This window comes from Euwallacea fornicatus, chromosome 9, assembly GCF_040115645.1.
Source record: "Euwallacea fornicatus isolate EFF26 chromosome 9, ASM4011564v1, whole genome shotgun sequence".
In the NCBI taxonomy this organism is placed as follows: domain Eukaryota; kingdom Metazoa; phylum Arthropoda; class Insecta; order Coleoptera; family Curculionidae; genus Euwallacea; species Euwallacea fornicatus.
Genome location: NC_089549.1, coordinates 4,602,613 through 4,620,203, shown reverse-complemented (window position 1 = coordinate 4,620,203; position 17,591 = coordinate 4,602,613). Strand labels below are relative to the sequence as shown.

The following is a 17,591-nucleotide window of genomic DNA, read 5'->3' as shown; positions in this document are numbered from 1 at the left end:
TTTGAGATTAATCGCAGGGGTGAAGTTAGTTGGGGAGTGATCTTATGCGGCGTTGACTGAAATTGAAAAAAAAAAAAAACAGATTTTATCACTGGTGAGGCCATGAATACCATAATAAGTGGGCCATTCCGTCCTTTGTGCCTTCATAACGTTTAAAATGTTGCCGAAATATCCCGTATTCTTCTTCACGGCAGCGCATAATGTCGGAGGAAACGCCATTAAAATTTTACAGAAGATTTTATGGCCTCGATCTCTGCTCAACGCGAAAAACACAATGGACAATGCATAATACGGCTGTGCAGAAAACACGCCTTTTTCGCATTTCCAATTCAAATGAGCCCTATTTTTCGGCATATTCACAAGGGACTTTTTATTGGCAGGTGCACATGAAGGCACTTAATACCTCCTATTCATGGATTTAATACTTATCAGTGCTTTTGTTTCCGGAAAAATTGCAATCGAATTAGCTTAAATCAAACATTTATTAAAAACGAAATTCAAATAGCCGCACAATAACTGATAAATTCCGCACGGTTTGCTGATGGGAAATAGTTGAATGATTTCAATTTGTTATTAAAAACACCAACGCCGTCGTTTGGCAAAAATTTATTAATGTTTTTAAATCAGAAATTCACAGATCAATAGACATTGTTTTGCATTTCGTTAACCGCACTCAAATCGAGAATCGATTGTATTATAATTTTTTTTAAAAAGGTCCCGTTGGTTACCAAATTTATGGACCATTAGTTTGTTAAATGTACTTTCAATGGGCTTCCAAAGCTGTGCTCTAGTTGGTATTCTCGGCGGTTGAAATGTATTTTATGTTTGTCGGAATTAATGAATCGCAATTCATTAATTCCGACCGATTTGTTATTCGGGATTATTTTGATCCTCCTTTTATGTATTTTTATGTTTCGCGAGATCCATCATGAAAAACCCTCCAACATTGTGGAACAGCACGAGAGTCATTGTAAATAATTTCACATAAACGTTCCCGCATGATACCATTTTTATCCGACTCAATACCCGATTAACTTCATGATCATTACGTCATCATACCATACTTCCTACTTTTCGTTCGGGTGACCGTTGTGCACGAAAAAACTTGTTCGCCACTGGTTGGTGGCGGTGGAATTTTGCTACCTGTGTCTAATGTCAGCATATGAGAAAAAACGCATAACCGTGACAAGATTAAAAAAAAAATCTGGTGGCCATAACTGGACCTCGTTTGCCTTACGAGATAAACACGACAGTCTCGCTTTCTATGCGACGAAGTAACGCAAGTTTTCAGTTAGATCAGGTTAGTTCAGGTTAGCTCGGATTACTTTGTCAGGCCAGTGGAATGGCAAGTGTCCGGTGTCAAAAACGCCCCCGATAGGGCCGGATATTATAGATTTGCAGTTTTTTAAGTTCATTATAAAACACGTTCTAATGTGTATTTATTGTTTAAATTTATTCGACTCAATACTTTTGAACACGGCAAAATATAATTTTTTTCTATACCTTGTTTCGATTATTTTTCATAAATTGCTAAATTGTTCGTTTTGGTAGAACATTTAACGGGGTTCACGTTACTACATATCACATCTTAATTATTGTGTTAAACAGTTTGGCCAAATGTATTGAGCACCCCTATTGACAGCAAGCATCTGGTTTACTACGAGGTAAATTCAAATGGAACTATTTTTATTCGCGAAAGGTACAAGCTCTTATAAAAAAAAATATTAATATTTTGTGATACCACTCCTAGCTTTAATTACAGCAGCTATAGGGTCAGACATGGCGTTTCCAAGCTTTTTACGCTCATCTGAGGAAATCGCTCCCTGTCTTTGTTGCAGCACACTTTTTAAATGATTTTTAGAGGTTATTGTACGATTTCGTATTTTTCTCTTTAATAAACTTCACGAGTGTTCGATGGGGTTAAAATCGGGGGAATGTGCAGGCCATGCTAAAAGAGGAATGTAATTTTCCTCGAACCACTTTATTGTGTTTCGATTTGTAACATGGCGCGGTGCACTGTTGAAATTGTAGTCCCTCCGTGTTTGTGTCGTTAAAAAGGTTCGAAATTGATAGTGCAAGGGGTGATTCCAAAACATTTCTGTTTTTTTGCGGAATTCATGCGTTCTTCACAAATCACTAGTTTGCCCACTGTCGAAGTTACCATGCACCCCCACACCATCACGCTACCTTCACCGTATTTTCGAGTAGTCAGAAGACTCTCTTGGCTGTATTCCTCTCCTTTGCTTCGCCTAATGTGAGTAGCTCCGGGGATTATCAAATATTCATTTAAAGATGAAAATATCGATTATACCGGGTTAGCAATTTGAGGTATTGATGAAATGGTTACTTTCTAAACACGATACATTTCTATTGAATATGCTCAATTTTATTTGCCTGAAAGTTGCATTCATCTGACTAAATAATATTTGACCAATCTCCCTTTGTTAAATTCCCATATTTCAAGGCCCAGGTGTAGCGCGACTTCATATTGATTTCTGTGAGCAAAGGCTTTTTTCTAGCTTTGTAACCTTTCAAGCCAACATCGTTGCAACGTCTTCTCACCGTCCTAAGGGAAATTGTTTTTCCACTTTCCGTTGAAAAGTGAGCAGCAGGTTGGAAAGATGTTTTCTTTCGATCTTGCAATGAGGCCTTGATCAACTTTCGATCTTCGCGTTTCGAAGTCATGCGTTTTCGACCCGATTTAGGTCGACTGGGGTAGGACCCAGTTGCCTTAAATCAACCAAGAATATGCTGCATAGCTCTACGAGAAACTTTCAAGTCCTTGGCAATTTTAACTTGAGAATATGATTGTTCGGATATAACGTGGATTTGCACTCTTTCTTGCAGACTCAGTTCACTTACTTTGGGCATTATTCACAGGAAACGATGAAAATTTATCTGTTTCAATAAAAATGTCACCCTAATGCAAAAGATGCGTTTACAGTGAAATTCAGATTCACAATATTCAGAGCCCAACGATAAACCGAAAACAAATTTACTTGTTTACTGTCATTGTATTAATCCTCACAGCTACAAAATTTGAGGTATTTTTTTTGTTTATTTTGTTGATAAAATATGTATTTATTAACAATATTAGTTTATTACAATCTTTCTCTAATCATAAGACAGGTAGGGTGTTCAATACATTCGGCCAAGTCTGTATGTTATTTATTTATAAAACCATCTTTGGCCTGAAACTTTTGCACGCAGCTGTATCTCGATTGGTTCTCAAATCACTAAATTTTCTGGAAAAAAAGTTGCGCGTTGAAATCTGTCAAACATTTATTTTTGCCCACCAGAACGTCACGAAACACGTCATTACTGGAGATTAGACTTGGATCTATGCAAGCGACCGCTAGACAACTGACAAATCCAGCGAAAATCGTGCAAAATGTGCAAAAACGACCGGAAAACCGGGTCAAGGTCGCTCAAAAAACAAGGTCATGTTGACAGTTTTCTTCGATTATCACGGTGTTTTACATTATAAATTTCTGCCCCCAAGCCAAAATGTTGACAAGGAATACTATTTGAGCGTTGTGAGTCGTTCGCGCGAAGCTATTCGCCTCAAGGGGCCAGAATTGTGAGCAGACGATTCTTGGCTATCTGTTTTTGTTCCACACTAGTGCACCGTCCCACATTGCACTGGTGGTTCGAGAACAATTTCCCCAAAAAAGCGACCCATATCGCTTCACGACCACCGTATTCGCCTGATTTAGCATCGGTGGACTTGTGGTCATTCAACGAGCTTAAAAGACCGCTCCGGCGACACCGCTTCGACTCCGTTGAAGAAGAAAGAAGCCGAGTCAAAGGAAGTACTGAAGGCCCTCCCGGAAAAGACTTCTCGGACAGTTCTGGGGGTCGGAAAAACGATTGCATAAGTGCAGTGTATCGGACGGGGAGTACTTCGAAGGGAGCGAAATTTATTGAAAAGAATAAATAAAAAAAAGAATAAAATATTTCGTTTTATAAATCAGTTCACCTCATTTTGTTTTTTTAACTCGGAGAAGTACAACCTTCAAGCCAAAACTGCTGGAACAGAAATTTTCAACAATTTGCAAACGACTGTTGTTATCTTAAAAACAAACACGGAAACAATTATGGAAAAGTTTTAGGAACTTCATTAAGCGTAAAATATTGTAGGTTTTGCTGCCATGCAAATAATCTGAAATCAGCCCACTCAGTAATCGTAAACTGGAAATAGCTCGAATTAAACCCACATTTACCCGAGAGGTATCACTGACCCATCCAAAGAACCATGCAAATACGGCACCGTTAGCGAAGAAGACTCATAAGGAAAATCGTGTCTTTTCTGGTAATGAGATTGAAGTGCATGTGACCACGGGCACACGTTGCATCATTAAGACGGTTAAGTGGCCGGAAATGTCTTTGGAAAAAGTTGTTTCCACCGCGTTAGTGCGAAGGGAGAATATCTCAGGAACTCTGAATGGAATCTCAAAGGAGGAGGCCTAATCATAGATAAGCATTACGCAATGAAATGGAAGATCAAGGCTACTGTAGATCCGCGGCCTTTTGTACTGTCGCAGGAATGTCGTGTTAACTAGGAAGTTGTATTACGGACGGGAGCGGTCGTGCCTAACGAGGATTTAATTCAGTGGTTCGGGTTTTTGTATCACTTAACCAGCTCCTTCTGATTTCTGCAATTTTTGCCGCACCTGCTTCCCATGATGGAGGGTCTGATTAATTGATTTTGAAATCACCCTGATTGGTGTAGTGGCGCGTCTAGGCAGAGAACAAAGGCGCCTAACCTTAGATCATTCTCGATCAAGGATTAATCTGAGTGGGTTCGTTACAGTTACATTCACTCACTCCACCCATGCATCTTGATTGCAAATTTAAAATTAAAGTGTATACACAATTGGTCACGGCGTACATTCTTTTAAGTCATTCACAGCGCAATTGGAATGTGGTATGACGAAGTTCAATAGGTGGTTACGATCAACGAAATAAAACCCGTAAATCAATTTATGCCTCTTCTAGAACAACACGGAATGGTACCATAAAGTACCATTAGTCGGCGAGAATAAGTGGATTTGATCATTGGAATATCTCTGCTGTAACTGCACGACCACACCCGCGTCAAAATTACTTCCTTGTTTTTGTTGAAGTTGAAAATCTTTTAGATTTCAGAACTCTCCTTTGGCTTGATGCCAATTAGAGAACGAGCCTATCTCCAATGGACAATAAACTTCAATCTCGGCATTAAGCGCCTTCCTACGGTGCATATTTTACTGCAGAAAATGTTGGCCACCCACATTCTTTGCAAATGGTATCGGTACAAATTCAACTGTTTCTAATGTGTTTGCATGTTCGTGTAATTTGCTATTCCCTTGCGGTTTGCATAATAAAACGCTCTTTATTTAATCGTCTGGTCTACGCAAATTCCACAAGGAAAATGTCAGAGAACGTTCACTTGTTGGTAAAAGGCGGATGCTGGCATTTGCTCGTTTTTTAAGTGAGAATGCGCCTTGTTTCTGTTTCATCGAAACCAAAAGTTGATTATTCCATGAAATTATGCAAGAACGAATAGTTGATTGAGATATTTTGATTGTGGTTTACCTGACGAGTGCGGAAAGAGGTGCTTTCCCGCACGCTCAGTCCAGACAATCAGCCACCGGCGATACTCTGCCATCTAGGAACGGCTATTCACGTAGCAATCGAGGAAAGAACCTCTTAACGTGCTGCTTGGGCACGAGCCGCAAGCGAGGGTGTCAAGCACGCGAGTTTGTTAAAAAAAAAAGTGGTCCTGGCGGGAAGCGACCCCGGGTGATCAGAGAAAGAGCTGGTTACTTCATAGTTGCATATCTGTGCGTGATCAATGCGCAGGCGTCAAAACCCTAGCGCGGCTCCAAATCAAACGTGTCGCGCCGTCCTGAGCTGCGCCGCGCATTGAAGTACCACGCTGAACTACGCTGTCTGGAGCAGAATGGCGCTAAGTCGCGCAAAATATTTTAAAGGGAAAAACGCGTGCTATGGACCAGTTGGCACGACCGCACACTATTTTAATAAAAATCACCAATCGCTCAATTCAAAACCGTACAGCCAGCAAACCTATTTACCTCCCCGTCCAAAACAAACGCGCATGACCAAACGTTCTTCTTTGATGCGTCCACAATTACCGAATCGCGTTCGCTCTTTTTGGCGCGCTTTAGCGCAGATTACCGTTCAAAGCTAACGCAGCGCCTTGCGCAGCGCAGACTTTGACAACGCGGCGCGATCAGTCTGGCGCAGTCCTTTAAGGCCCGCCGCGTACGAGCAGCTTGAATTGCTGGTGACTAAACATTTACGCGTTTAAAAAACTCCTGGTGATGTCCGTCCGCATGCGAGCAACCGAGTACTCGCCCGTACCGGTCAGCTCGCCAAGAACTTTATGGAAATAGCATATGTTTGTGTTGTTATTGCTTCAAAACAACAAACAAAGACGAATTAAATTTTGAGTTCATCCGATTTTAAGCCAAAGACTAACTTAATTTATTTAATTAACAAATTATGGAAGGAAGAAATTAAGGAACTTGTGAGGATTGATATTCTGATTAAAAAATTTTAAATAAGTTTTTTTAAGGGGAGATGGGTTGGACGGAGTAGTCAATTGCTGTGGCTTGCGGGATCACCTGCTTTGAACCTTTTGGATTATTTTGTGTGGGGCTCGCACAAATTGCACCAATACAAAGAATAATGAAAGTAGGCGCACACTCAAAATAGACAAAAAATATGCATTTACATTATATCATTATTTGTTTAAGTTATTGATAACCACATAATATTCTTAGATAAAACGATAAAGCACACGTTATTCTTACTGGTAATATTACAAAATTCTAATTTACACAAAAAAGCATTTTTTGACGTTAAAATTAAACCGAATCCATAGAAATCTTATACCATTGAAGTCGGTGTGAACAGCCCCCGAAAACTGTGAGGTGATATACAAGGTATCCCATTAAAAAAAAAACAAAACATAATGTTTGCCACGTTTTCGTGGGATGCCTGCAGTTACCCAAATTACTATCATCCCTTAAAAGAATCCCTACAATTTTTGCATTTTGCATTTTAAACTAAAAGCAAAAGAAAAGAATTTTAAGGTGGGTGCGAAATGAAACGAATCATCCCCTGCTGGGTATATCGATTATACCGATTCAGCGACGCAGGGTTTTACTGAAATTCTAGGAAATCAGCAGCGGAAAGACCTCATTGAGTAGTGCTCAGCAGTGGCACTCTTCCTTGACATGAAAGGAGCATTAAATGAAGCAGGGTCTGTGATGGTTTGCGATTATGACTGGGGATGATGCTGAGGATTGGGTCAAAACGCAACGTCCTCACGTATCTGGAGGATCATTAGAGGGGGGAAATCAGGGCACAGGGTTGCTGTTCACTAGACCGCGGTGTCTCCTGACAGGCGCAGACGCAGCTGTCTCTCCTATAAGGTGTAATTCAGCGCGCAGGCGTATGCTGACGATGCGTTGTGGATGAAACCGGGCAATTTCCAATTACGCGATATTTGCGATTATGGTCTGAGGCACCCGATCACAGCCGATGGGATGGGTCAAACGGGTATTTCGGGGTTGTGACATCACGACATCTCTGGAAAATTACCAGGAGGATATATCATCCCTCCTAGCGGAAATATACTCCTCATGATCTCCCGGAGAGCTGGAGCTGGAGAAGAGTATATTTCCTCCTCTTCAGCAGCATTATAATATTTACCAACATTTTCGGCTTTCCCTCGTTCACAGCAGTCCTATCCAATTAAGTGACTAAATAAACCGCAAACCATTAAAAATGATGGTATTTATACGTCCAATTTTAATAAACGTCTACCCACAGTGATGACGTATTTCCATAACACGCACAAAACACTTTCTCTGGGTCAAGTTTACCTTCACACTCAGACTTTTGATTTTATTGCCTGTCTGATGGGGTGTGGCTGGTTTAAAAGCCTCAACATTTCACTTTGCCCGAGGATCGGCGCTAGCAATCTTTCGCAATCAGAGTACGTTCACCGTTTATCGGTTGCTCCAAAATTATATGCAAATACCTCAGAAGATATGAGCTTAGGCACTACTGCAAAGAAAATTTCTCAGGCGTTTCTTCGCTGAGATACGGAGATATTCAAAACACCTAACTTTCTTAAATTTTTATTTCACGGCGAGATATGAATTTTGTAGATAAATAACTACGCATGGCCAGAGGTGACAAGGCGGTGCGAGAATCTACAGGTGCGGCCGCAGTAGCAATGGTAAGGTCAAACTTGAACACCCTGTACTTAAGTACCGAAGCGTTCGCTCTACTTATTGAGGTTAACAACGGCTGAGCCGACCCCTTCGTAGGTTTTCGTGCGCTTCTGGGACACCCTGTACAGTTAATACAGTAGAAAAATGGAAAATCTAACTTCTTGCAAACTTGATGGGTCTAAAGAGCGTAGCACTAACGCAACACGTACCCAAACTAACTGAGCATGGAATGTTAATGACACTTATTCGCGTTATGCAAATAAAAGCTATAGCCACCTCGCTGTGTAAATTTTTTAATGAGCTTATTAGGGTAATTTAAAATAATTTTTAGCTTTTACACGTGAGTACAAATAATGAATATGAAGCAATAAAATTACGAAAAGGAATCTGCTTCTCACAGAAAATGAATCTCAAACGCCTTAAATTAGCCACTAAACGTTGCTACCCGCAGACGCCTACGAGCTAAGTCCACTTTGAAGCACACAAGCGGTAAGAGAACTGCGCAAGTCATTTTTTGCACCCAAATTCATCTTATCTTCCTGTTAAGAAGTTGTGCAGCTTCGATAGAAGCTAACTTCAACGGCGCTTCAAGTGCAACTTCAACGAAAGCTAACTCAAACTTTCAGTATCTGATATCTGATATATTTGAATATAAAAGATCAATTACCATTATGTGAGACTTCGATTAAATTGCTGGAAATATGCAAGATCGTGTAAACCGATAAAACTATTACCACGTAATAGGTAATTAATGTAACTGTTAAATACATAACAAAATGCGGGTTAAAAGTCCGCCTTTACTTAACCGTTACGCAAGGAATTACTAGAACTAACATAACAATTGTTCATAAATATTTGTAGAAAATGTATATAAATCTTTTTTGCTTTCTCGTGGTTTGACTCACTCGAAACGGGCCAATCAAAAGGGGATATATTTGCATTAGTTCTGCACTTTCTCATCATTAGCGCCGTTTAGATGGAGATTAGTGCTAAAAATAGCCGTTAATGCCGTTTGTTTCCTTTTTCAATGTTTTGAAATCAGAATTGTATAATGCCAATTGCATTTGTGAGCACGGCTGTTTGTTTCAATAACTAGCATTCTGCATATTTATTCAAAATTAAAAACATTCAATATTGCCTTGACCAGCAATATACAATACATATTATGAATGATTGATTATTCTGTCCAGGGTGTCCGGAAATAACGTCGAAATATTTTTGGAGACGATTCCAGAGATTAAAGTAATAAAAAGAAGCTCTTACAAACATACCCCAGGAATTGTTTCTTAAAGGAGCTATAACCCCTTGAGGGGGAAACTTTGAAGTTTTTTTGTGTTTTTTCGCAACGGTTTGCGCAAAAATTGTGAAATTTGGCAAACTTTAATAAGTTGAAAGAGGAACAAATTGTTTGCGTTAATAATTGCAGATTTTAGTCGGGGGTGCGCATGCAGGGGCTCTCTTACATAAATATTGCCCTAACTTTTGTTTGTGATTTTTAAAAAATTTTCGCAATCAAATTATGATACGCAAATATTTTTAAGTAAAAGAGTCCTGTTAGTTCTTCTCGTTAGGGTGAACCGTTTTCCAGAAAAATGAGTTTATACAAACCGACGCACGACTACATAGACATAGCAATGCGTTTTAATGCACGTAGTCGGCATTATTGGAATAGAAATATTTTTTTATTGGCCAGCAATTACAAGACTAATATTATTAAGGATTTGTCAGTTATTTACAAAAAAAAAAACGTTGAAAATGGCCTCCGGTCATCTCAGTGCCATCTCCCGTTCCTTTCCGAAATGTTGCGGAAAATCCATGTTCAGAGTTCCCCCTTTAAGGGGTTCTAACTCCATTGGAATGTTATAGTTGGGGGTACGTTTAAGAGAATTTTTTCTTTTTCACTCTTTTCGTTTTTACTACTCTGAACTTTCAAATACCTTCCAAAATATTTCAGAGTTATTTCCGGACACCTTACGTAGAGTGTATCGAAATTCTATGACCAAAAGACCACATAAAAAAAAGTTTTGTCTACATCATTTTCTTTTTTTTTTAACAGCAGGTGTGAAATAAAATTGAAGAAAAAATCTCGATTCTCTGTGTTTCAGAGCCAAGAATTTTCGGAATATCGTGTGTAGCGTGTCTCTCAGAGGTGGTTCACCTCTATCAACCTTTTTATTTTTTAAATAATTTTTTACAATTTCTAGTTTAACTGGAAATGATACAAATAATGATATTTAAAGTGAGCGTCCTACAGGAATCACTTCCCCCTTAAAATTTTGCTATTTTTGGCGAACTAATTTCGGGACATCCTATATAAATTTGCGACAAAAAATTTCAATAACTGTTCAATTGTTACAAATTTAATTCCTAATTTCTGTCATTTTATGTATTTCGGTGTTAGGTTGGCTGGGCACTCAGGTGTTTAAATTGAAATGTTAGAGAGAAGAGCTTTGGGTAGGCAGGTTGTTTGCATCATACCGACGACACGTGAAGAGTGGAAAAAAATCAACAATTCTTTCGTATGTGATTACCACGCCTTACCGCCAACAGCCGTGATGAAGAAAGGCGCATGACCCTTCGGTAATCAGTCATTCACTCTAGCAGTTTCGCCATAAAAACACTTTTCACTTTCTTACGCTTCATTATACCGGACGACCCACAAACGAAGAGATTGAAGCTGATAAAGGAGCTCTACTCTTCATTTCCTGTGAAAAACAATAAAAACGTCGTGGCATCCCATTGTCTTGAAGAATCCATTGTTGTTCGTCTACAGATCTAGCAGTAGCTCATATTACAATGTGGAATTTAATGAATAGTTATGCAGGAACAATGGCGCTACCTATGGGGAACTGTCTGTTTCATGGCTCCTTTGTCAATATTTGAGTTAGTTTTTGACACTTCTGACTTGGTGTGGGACGGAACAGTCCAATAAAACAAACAATTCTAAAGTCATTAAATTATTTCCATTAAATACGAATTTCTCCTTGGTGTTACCAAACAGTACCGGTCTCTTCCTAATTTGTCTTGAGCAATAGATGTTGTTCTGTGACATTGGCCATGATTCAAGCAATGGCTTTCACGAAGAAGCGGCGCACTTTCTTGGTGAGTCGAGAGAGCAGGAGAGTGATATTGAATTTCACGAATTCCTACTAACTCACCTCTTCAGACGAGATCACTGAAAGTGAATAATATCCACCATTCTCGAAGCCATGCAAATCAATTTTTTAAACGTCCATTGAAAGCGAGTGTGCCGACTTTAATTTATTTAATAACGCCATTATGTGCAGTTCTGCAGTCGGAATATGCTTAACGTTGTAAAGAAAAGTTGATTCAGTAGCGAGAAATGCGAAACGAGAGCAATAAACCTGATTTATTTATTGTCACAGCTGAATGATAATGATTATCCGAATTCCCCTTCAGCATTTTTCTAAGTAATGGTACTAAAGGCAAAACCTCTTGGATGTATTGGTGTAAACTTACCAACAAAGGTCTTATTCAAATTAGTGTCTGACGCCTGTTTTCCTTCATTCAGATTCTTAGTATACTGCAATCAATTGTAATTTCTATGCTAATTTAATAAAGCCCTAGTCCGCCGTTACGGCCGGGATTGCTGCAGCGAAGTGTCAGTATAAAACTAGATACACAGACAAATAATTGTGTAAAGGTACCTAAAAATTCAACTTACTGAGAAACCCTGAGCCATAGGGGCTCAACTTGGATGTACGAGGATGGTCCCAGAAGTACCTGACCTGACATATAGATGGCGACTTTTACGTTCAATATTACAAAGACCCAACCTCAAAAACTCAAGTCTAAAGTTTGAGGAAGCTACGTTGATTTGTGTGTGTTTTCAACTCGTTTTTAGAAGTTTTGGTGATGATGGAAAAAGTTGCTCCTCGACATTCTTGTCTGAAAGATCTTAGTCCATTCAACATCAAAGCGGAGTTAGATTCTCCTCTCGAGGAATCTGCTCCTTCGTTAACAACTGTAAAATATTGAGTAGGAGAGTTTAAGTGCAGTCGCACGAGCTGGCAAGACGAACTTCGCAATGGTCGGCCCGACAGCGCTCCAGATCTGACCATTTCAGATGTTGTGGTGAAAAGCCAGAAAACCATACTGGAAGATAGGAAGTTCAAAAAGTACTGTTCATCGCGTTTTAAACGAAGAATTGTATATGAAAAAGCTACATGCACGATGCGCTTGGCGATTGCTTAATATTGAACAGAAACAGCGCTGTGAGGGTGCTTCGAGCAAAATAGTTTCGCAGCAATAAAATCCGAGTTTTCGGGTCCATTTACAACCATGGATAATAGATGTATCCATGATTTCACACTTGAGATGAAAGAGCAGGCAACACGACAGATTCCCAGGAGAGAATCGGCTCCAAAGAAGGCGAAAAAGGACGATGGCGTTAGTTTTTCGTGATGCACGTGGGGATAATTTTTATTAACCATCTCCGAAAAGTAACAAAAACAAACGGAGAATATTTTATAAATTTATTGCAGCGTTTGAGCGAAGAAATTAGTAAAAAGCGACCGCATTTGGCGAAAAAGAAAGTCTTACTTCATCAAGTCAACGCACCAGTCCACCGTGATGGCCAAAATCAATCAAGTTGATTTCGAACTTTTTCCTCATCCACTCTAATCGCCGGATTTAGCCCCCTCGGATTATATTCTATTTTTAAATTTGAAAAAATGGCTCGGTGGTCTGAGATTCACCGGCAATGAAAAGGTCCAGTCTGAGGTCGAAGTGTATTTTGAAACGTTGGAAGCTTTTTTACAGAGCATCGCTGGAAAAAGTGTGTCAATCTCGAAGGAGACTGTATTGAGAAATAACGTAATATTTTCCATTTTTTTTCTTTAAGTGTTAGGTCCAGTGCTTCTGGGATATCTTGGGAACTGTAAGAGGACGAAAAATGATTAAACGCCAAAAGTTGGAGGGGCCTTAACAACCGGGTCAGCACCGGTTTCATAACGTTTTTACGATGTTTGTTTAAGGCGATATTAAGATTTTCCTGTTTTAAGCCGTTTAAAAGACAAAAAGAAGAATTTTCCGAAAAATTCTGTAATTTTGCGATTTAAAAATATTCTTCAAATCTGTAAGGAGGTACAGGTAACCAGTGACGGCTCCTCAATGAATAGCACCGAAGGTACCATGGCCATCAATCATTCTCTTTAGGCGGACGAGTTTGTGTTTCACAATGTACTTAGTACCACCCTGTCGAGCTTGGATCCGAAAGTGAAACGCTGATGTGCAGCATCAAAACAAATTTTATTTACGTATAATTACGTGACGATCTCTGGGAAAACAACTTCAATGAACCAAATGAAAGTGATTAAGCAGATTTCGCGTGTTTCACTTTTAATATTTTCAAAGGTCAATGGCAATGCTGACAATGGCGGCCATTGTCTTAGCACTTTATTATTAAAATTTATAACTAGCTTGAAGTTTACTCGAGCTTCGGCTACGTGCTTAATTATTAAGGGGAAATTAATTTGACGAAATAACTTCAAGTGAAACTTTCCAGTTTAAACATCTTATGTCTCCAAATATGCTTTTAATAGTTTTTACAGGTAGATTTAGTGCAGGATGTCCCGATTTCTTTAACTTCAATGAGCGACAGAGAAACGTGAAATAACATAAGTTTGCTTTGTTAAAATTGCACTTCTACAACGTATCGTTTCCAAGATACGGAGCCTGAAAGTTCTTGTAATATATTTTTTTCTCTGTTTCTTTAGGTCGTCCTCGAAATGGCTGTACATCGTGTCATCACAGATGTATCATAAAATATTTTAGGCTATAAAACGGGTCATGACCCGAAAACCATATCGCTCTGTAGATTTTCACGATCGTCTGGTATTATTTGATCCTGCAGAGCCTGAAAAGCAACGCATGCTCAACATTTACCTGGAATATATCAAGACCTTTTGGGAGCTATAAAAGATAATTGAAAAATGTATAAAACTTGAACACCCGGTATTTTCTTAACAAAGCATTTCTCGAATGTAGTTTATACAGTAAACTGATATTACTTTTGTGCGGGGAATACGCGGTTAAAGTCCTGCTACAAAAAACCCGACACTCTGTAGAAAAGTTCCTTTAGAATGCCTTATTTTTGGGCAAGAGGTGTAGAGTCATTTCAGCGACTCTCTGAAAACTGCTGTTTCTCTATGGGAAATATTTCTGTTCACCATCAGTCGCCCCAATTAAAGGGGGGAGCAGGGACAAAACGACCCTTTGTTTTATTAATCTTTTAAATAAATTAACTTGGCTCTGGATGAGGTGTTGTGTTTAAGAGCATACGAGCATGCAAAAGAGAGGGAACATGACGTGAAGTCACGTGGGGCAAATCGATGTTGGAGGTAGGAATAGGTAGGATTTTTCAACCCATTAGTCTGGTTAATTATTTCTGATTCACTTATGTTATTTTTTCCCTTTATTTATGCCACCATGTTTTTTTAATAGACCTACAGAGCCCCTTGCAATTTTCGTTCCTTCACTTGCCCCTAATTTCAAGCTTCGTAACTCGGTTCGTAAATCGTCCCATTAATTTTAACTAAGTTCCAGCTCCGCACGAAACATCCCCTCATCCCCCGCAACTTACATAAAAGCAAATTTTGATCAAATCGTATGCGATCACCGTACTCTCCCAGTAGTAACACACGAGCAAACATGTACACTTTAAGCGAAAACAAGCCCTTCTACTATACCCTAATATTACTCAACTTATTTTTGTGGTACCCCTTAAAGAGTGATCCCTTCTACATGAGAATGTTCGTCTCTCTCTCTTGTTTATTGCGGCTAATATCGTTTCTTACAGCTCTGGGAACATTGGCACACCTGGTAATAGTCATCATGGGTAATATCCTTCCATCGCCAATACGGTAGGCAGCTCTAACTGAAGCCTCTTGTAGATGAAACTGACGTCGACATCAGCGAAGACATAGGCGACCTTTCGGGCTTTGTAGGATGTATGGTCGTTTGTCTCTCTTTTTCGACCCAGCATTCACAATGGTGTAATTTCTTCAAGAGGCTGCTTAATTTTAAGCATTTCGGTACCCCTCCGAAGTACCAGGCAGTCGTCCGAAGAGGCAACTGGGGTGCTTTGATCTGCATCATTTATACCATTCCAGGAATGCTTTGGTACTGTTACCTGACCTTAAAGGACATTCCACTCTGCGAAGCAAAAAATAAGAGGTTGGGACTTAAGGAAGCATGCGGCATGGTGAATCCGACATGGGTGCCCCCCAGCCAAATGGAGGGGGCTACATTTTTCGTGTGGTATTCGCTGCAATCCTTCGGGATTTTCATGTATCTGCCTTCGTCCTTTGCAATCGCTTCTATCCCTTTAGAGGCGGTGGGTGTCATTATCGCTAGGATCGATCATTTGAGGGCGCAATTAAAGGACTTTTCCAAACTCCGGGATAGGAGAATCGTCAGAGAGCGACTCCAATATTGCGTGAGCTATCACCAAGACATTATCGAGTAACCCAAGAGTTTTACGTTATTTTTTAAACAATTCTAATGATATTCCTGCAGAGTCGGTAAGGAGCTAAGTGGACTCGTTAAATCGACTATGGGAAGTCTTCTGTTTACAGCGGCAGTAGTAATCGGTTCTTTGGGAAGCCAAGTCATTAAGGTAAACCCACAATTTCTTGCGAAGTGTATCGCGTTGTACGCATCTTCTTGAAATGGTAGATCAACTTGGTTTTATAGGCGTCAACTCCGAAGGCCATTAGTTTTATAATGGGGTATGTGGCAGCAATGTTCCTTGTCTGTCACGCTGGTCAACGCTTGATTGATGAGGTAATTTCTCAGCTATAATCCGCTTTTCCTGGCGTCAATCGAATTTAATTTACATCACTCTGTATGGCTGTAATGCGAAACAATTAATACCACTGATAGATCCTTTAGCGATTGTTTCAGATAAATCTCCACAGGGTGACCCTGAACTATCTGTCCAAACTTCAGGAGGTGGTTCCGCACATCAAATGCTACCAAAAATGTAAGGCACATCATTTCGGAAAACTACCAAATTTGAGGAAATTTCATTTCTCGATTTGTCATCTAAATTTCTATACAGGATGTCCATTAAATGATGGCACTAACTTCAAGGGTCGATTCGTTGTCGTATTTTATGAAAAAAAGTCCTAATGAACGTATGTCCCATCTTGCTTCGTTTTCATGATACAGGGTGTCAAAGTTTTCTTTTTCTGTTTTCTATAAATATTTTCACATGCAAGTACAACATCTCGATGAAATTGAGCATTCAGGAGTTTTTCGAGGAATGCAAATATGATATCGGTTTAACGCAATATTTAGGGTTCTATTATTACATGTTCATTAATAGATTAATGTTGTGATGAAATAACGTGCAAAGAAATTTTTAATCGTTGATGTCTCGAAAACCATTGCTCTGAGAGTTTTCGACCAAGTGTACCTTTTTTGTTTAGAATTGACGGGGGAACAACACGTAATCTCTTATAAGTCCAAATACAGGGTCTTAAAAATGTTAAGACAAATTTTACACAAGAACATTACTGTAGGTATCGATCCCTACATATCGCGGTGAAATCGATATCATATTTGATTTTCTTGTCTTGAAAAATCGCTGAATATTCAAATTCATCAAGATATTGCTCTCGCGTCCAAAAATGTTTATGAAAAACCGAAAAGAAAAATACAATTTTTTACTTTGTAGCACGAAAACGAACCAAGATAGGACATACGTTTATTAGGGCTTTTTTCATAAAATATAGGAAGGAATCACCCCTTAAAATTAATGCCATTATTTAGTAGACACCCTGTATAATTCTGATCTAATTGTCCCTGTGTCTTTTTTTGCTTTGCCGTTGCAAAAACTACAATAGTACCGTTGGAAAACCTTTTAAATTTCCCATTTTAAACAACCATTGCACTTTGCTCACTTTTCAGAGGCCTCAACGTAAAACTTCTTCAATTCTTTCATTTTGTTAAATTTTCAACTGTCCATTGCTCACCCACATCGCCCGCCACCTTCCACCATATCACATTTCATCAAAAATACCTACAACCAAGTACCTTCCCACCGTGGTACCGTTTCCTGAATTTACCTCACTTTTCAAAAAGTGAGGGCGGTGTCGGTTATTGAAAACCACTTGCGCAGAGAAAAACTGCATTTGTGTCTACAAAAATGATGTGGACACGATTGAAGAACTTGAACAAAGAATACGTACAGGTTGGGTCCAAATACGTGAGAGGAGAGGAGAGATCGGCCGCGCCATCCGGATCGTTCTTCGAAAACGTAGGTTGTGTTTGCCCCAACAAGGAGGACATTTTGAACTATATTTGTCACTTACAGTG

General features: G+C 39.4%; 2 protein-coding genes across 3 annotated transcripts in view; both read left to right on the top strand.

Annotated features, from left to right (window-relative positions):
- The window catches only part of RhoGEF64C (Rho guanine nucleotide exchange factor at 64C), a 97,719-nt gene that overhangs the window by 72,131 nt on the left and 7,997 nt on the right, over nucleotides 1–17,591 (top strand). The gene's annotated exons all lie outside the window — the stretch shown is intronic.
- On the top strand, nucleotides 14,220–16,055 carry LOC136341288 (uncharacterized). Of its 2 annotated transcripts, XM_066286098.1 has the most exons (4): nucleotides 14,220–15,108; nucleotides 15,164–15,734; nucleotides 15,789–15,888; nucleotides 15,948–16,055. In XM_066286098.1, the coding sequence occupies exons 1-4, from the start codon at nucleotides 14,880–14,882 to the stop codon at nucleotides 15,963–15,965; spliced, it is 918 nt and encodes a 305-aa protein (XP_066142195.1). In that variant the 5' UTR covers nucleotides 14,220–14,879; the 3' UTR covers nucleotides 15,966–16,055. The 2 variants fall into 2 exon arrangements, with proteins under 2 accessions (XP_066142195.1, XP_066142194.1); XM_066286097.1 differs by having other exon boundaries at nucleotides 15,789–16,026.

Coding starts and splice junctions, on each gene's coding strand:
- LOC136341288 (XM_066286097.1), top strand. CDS start 14,880: ATGCGATCACCGTACTCTCCCAGTAGTAACACACGAGCAAACATGTAC. Junction 15,109..15,163: donor CCTGGTAATAGTCATCATGG/GTAATATCCTTC, acceptor AGCCTCTTGTAG/ATGAAACTGACGTCGACATC. Junction 15,735..15,788: donor TATCACCAAGACATTATCGA/GTAACCCAAGAG, acceptor ATATTCCTGCAG/AGTCGGTAAGGAGCTAAGTG.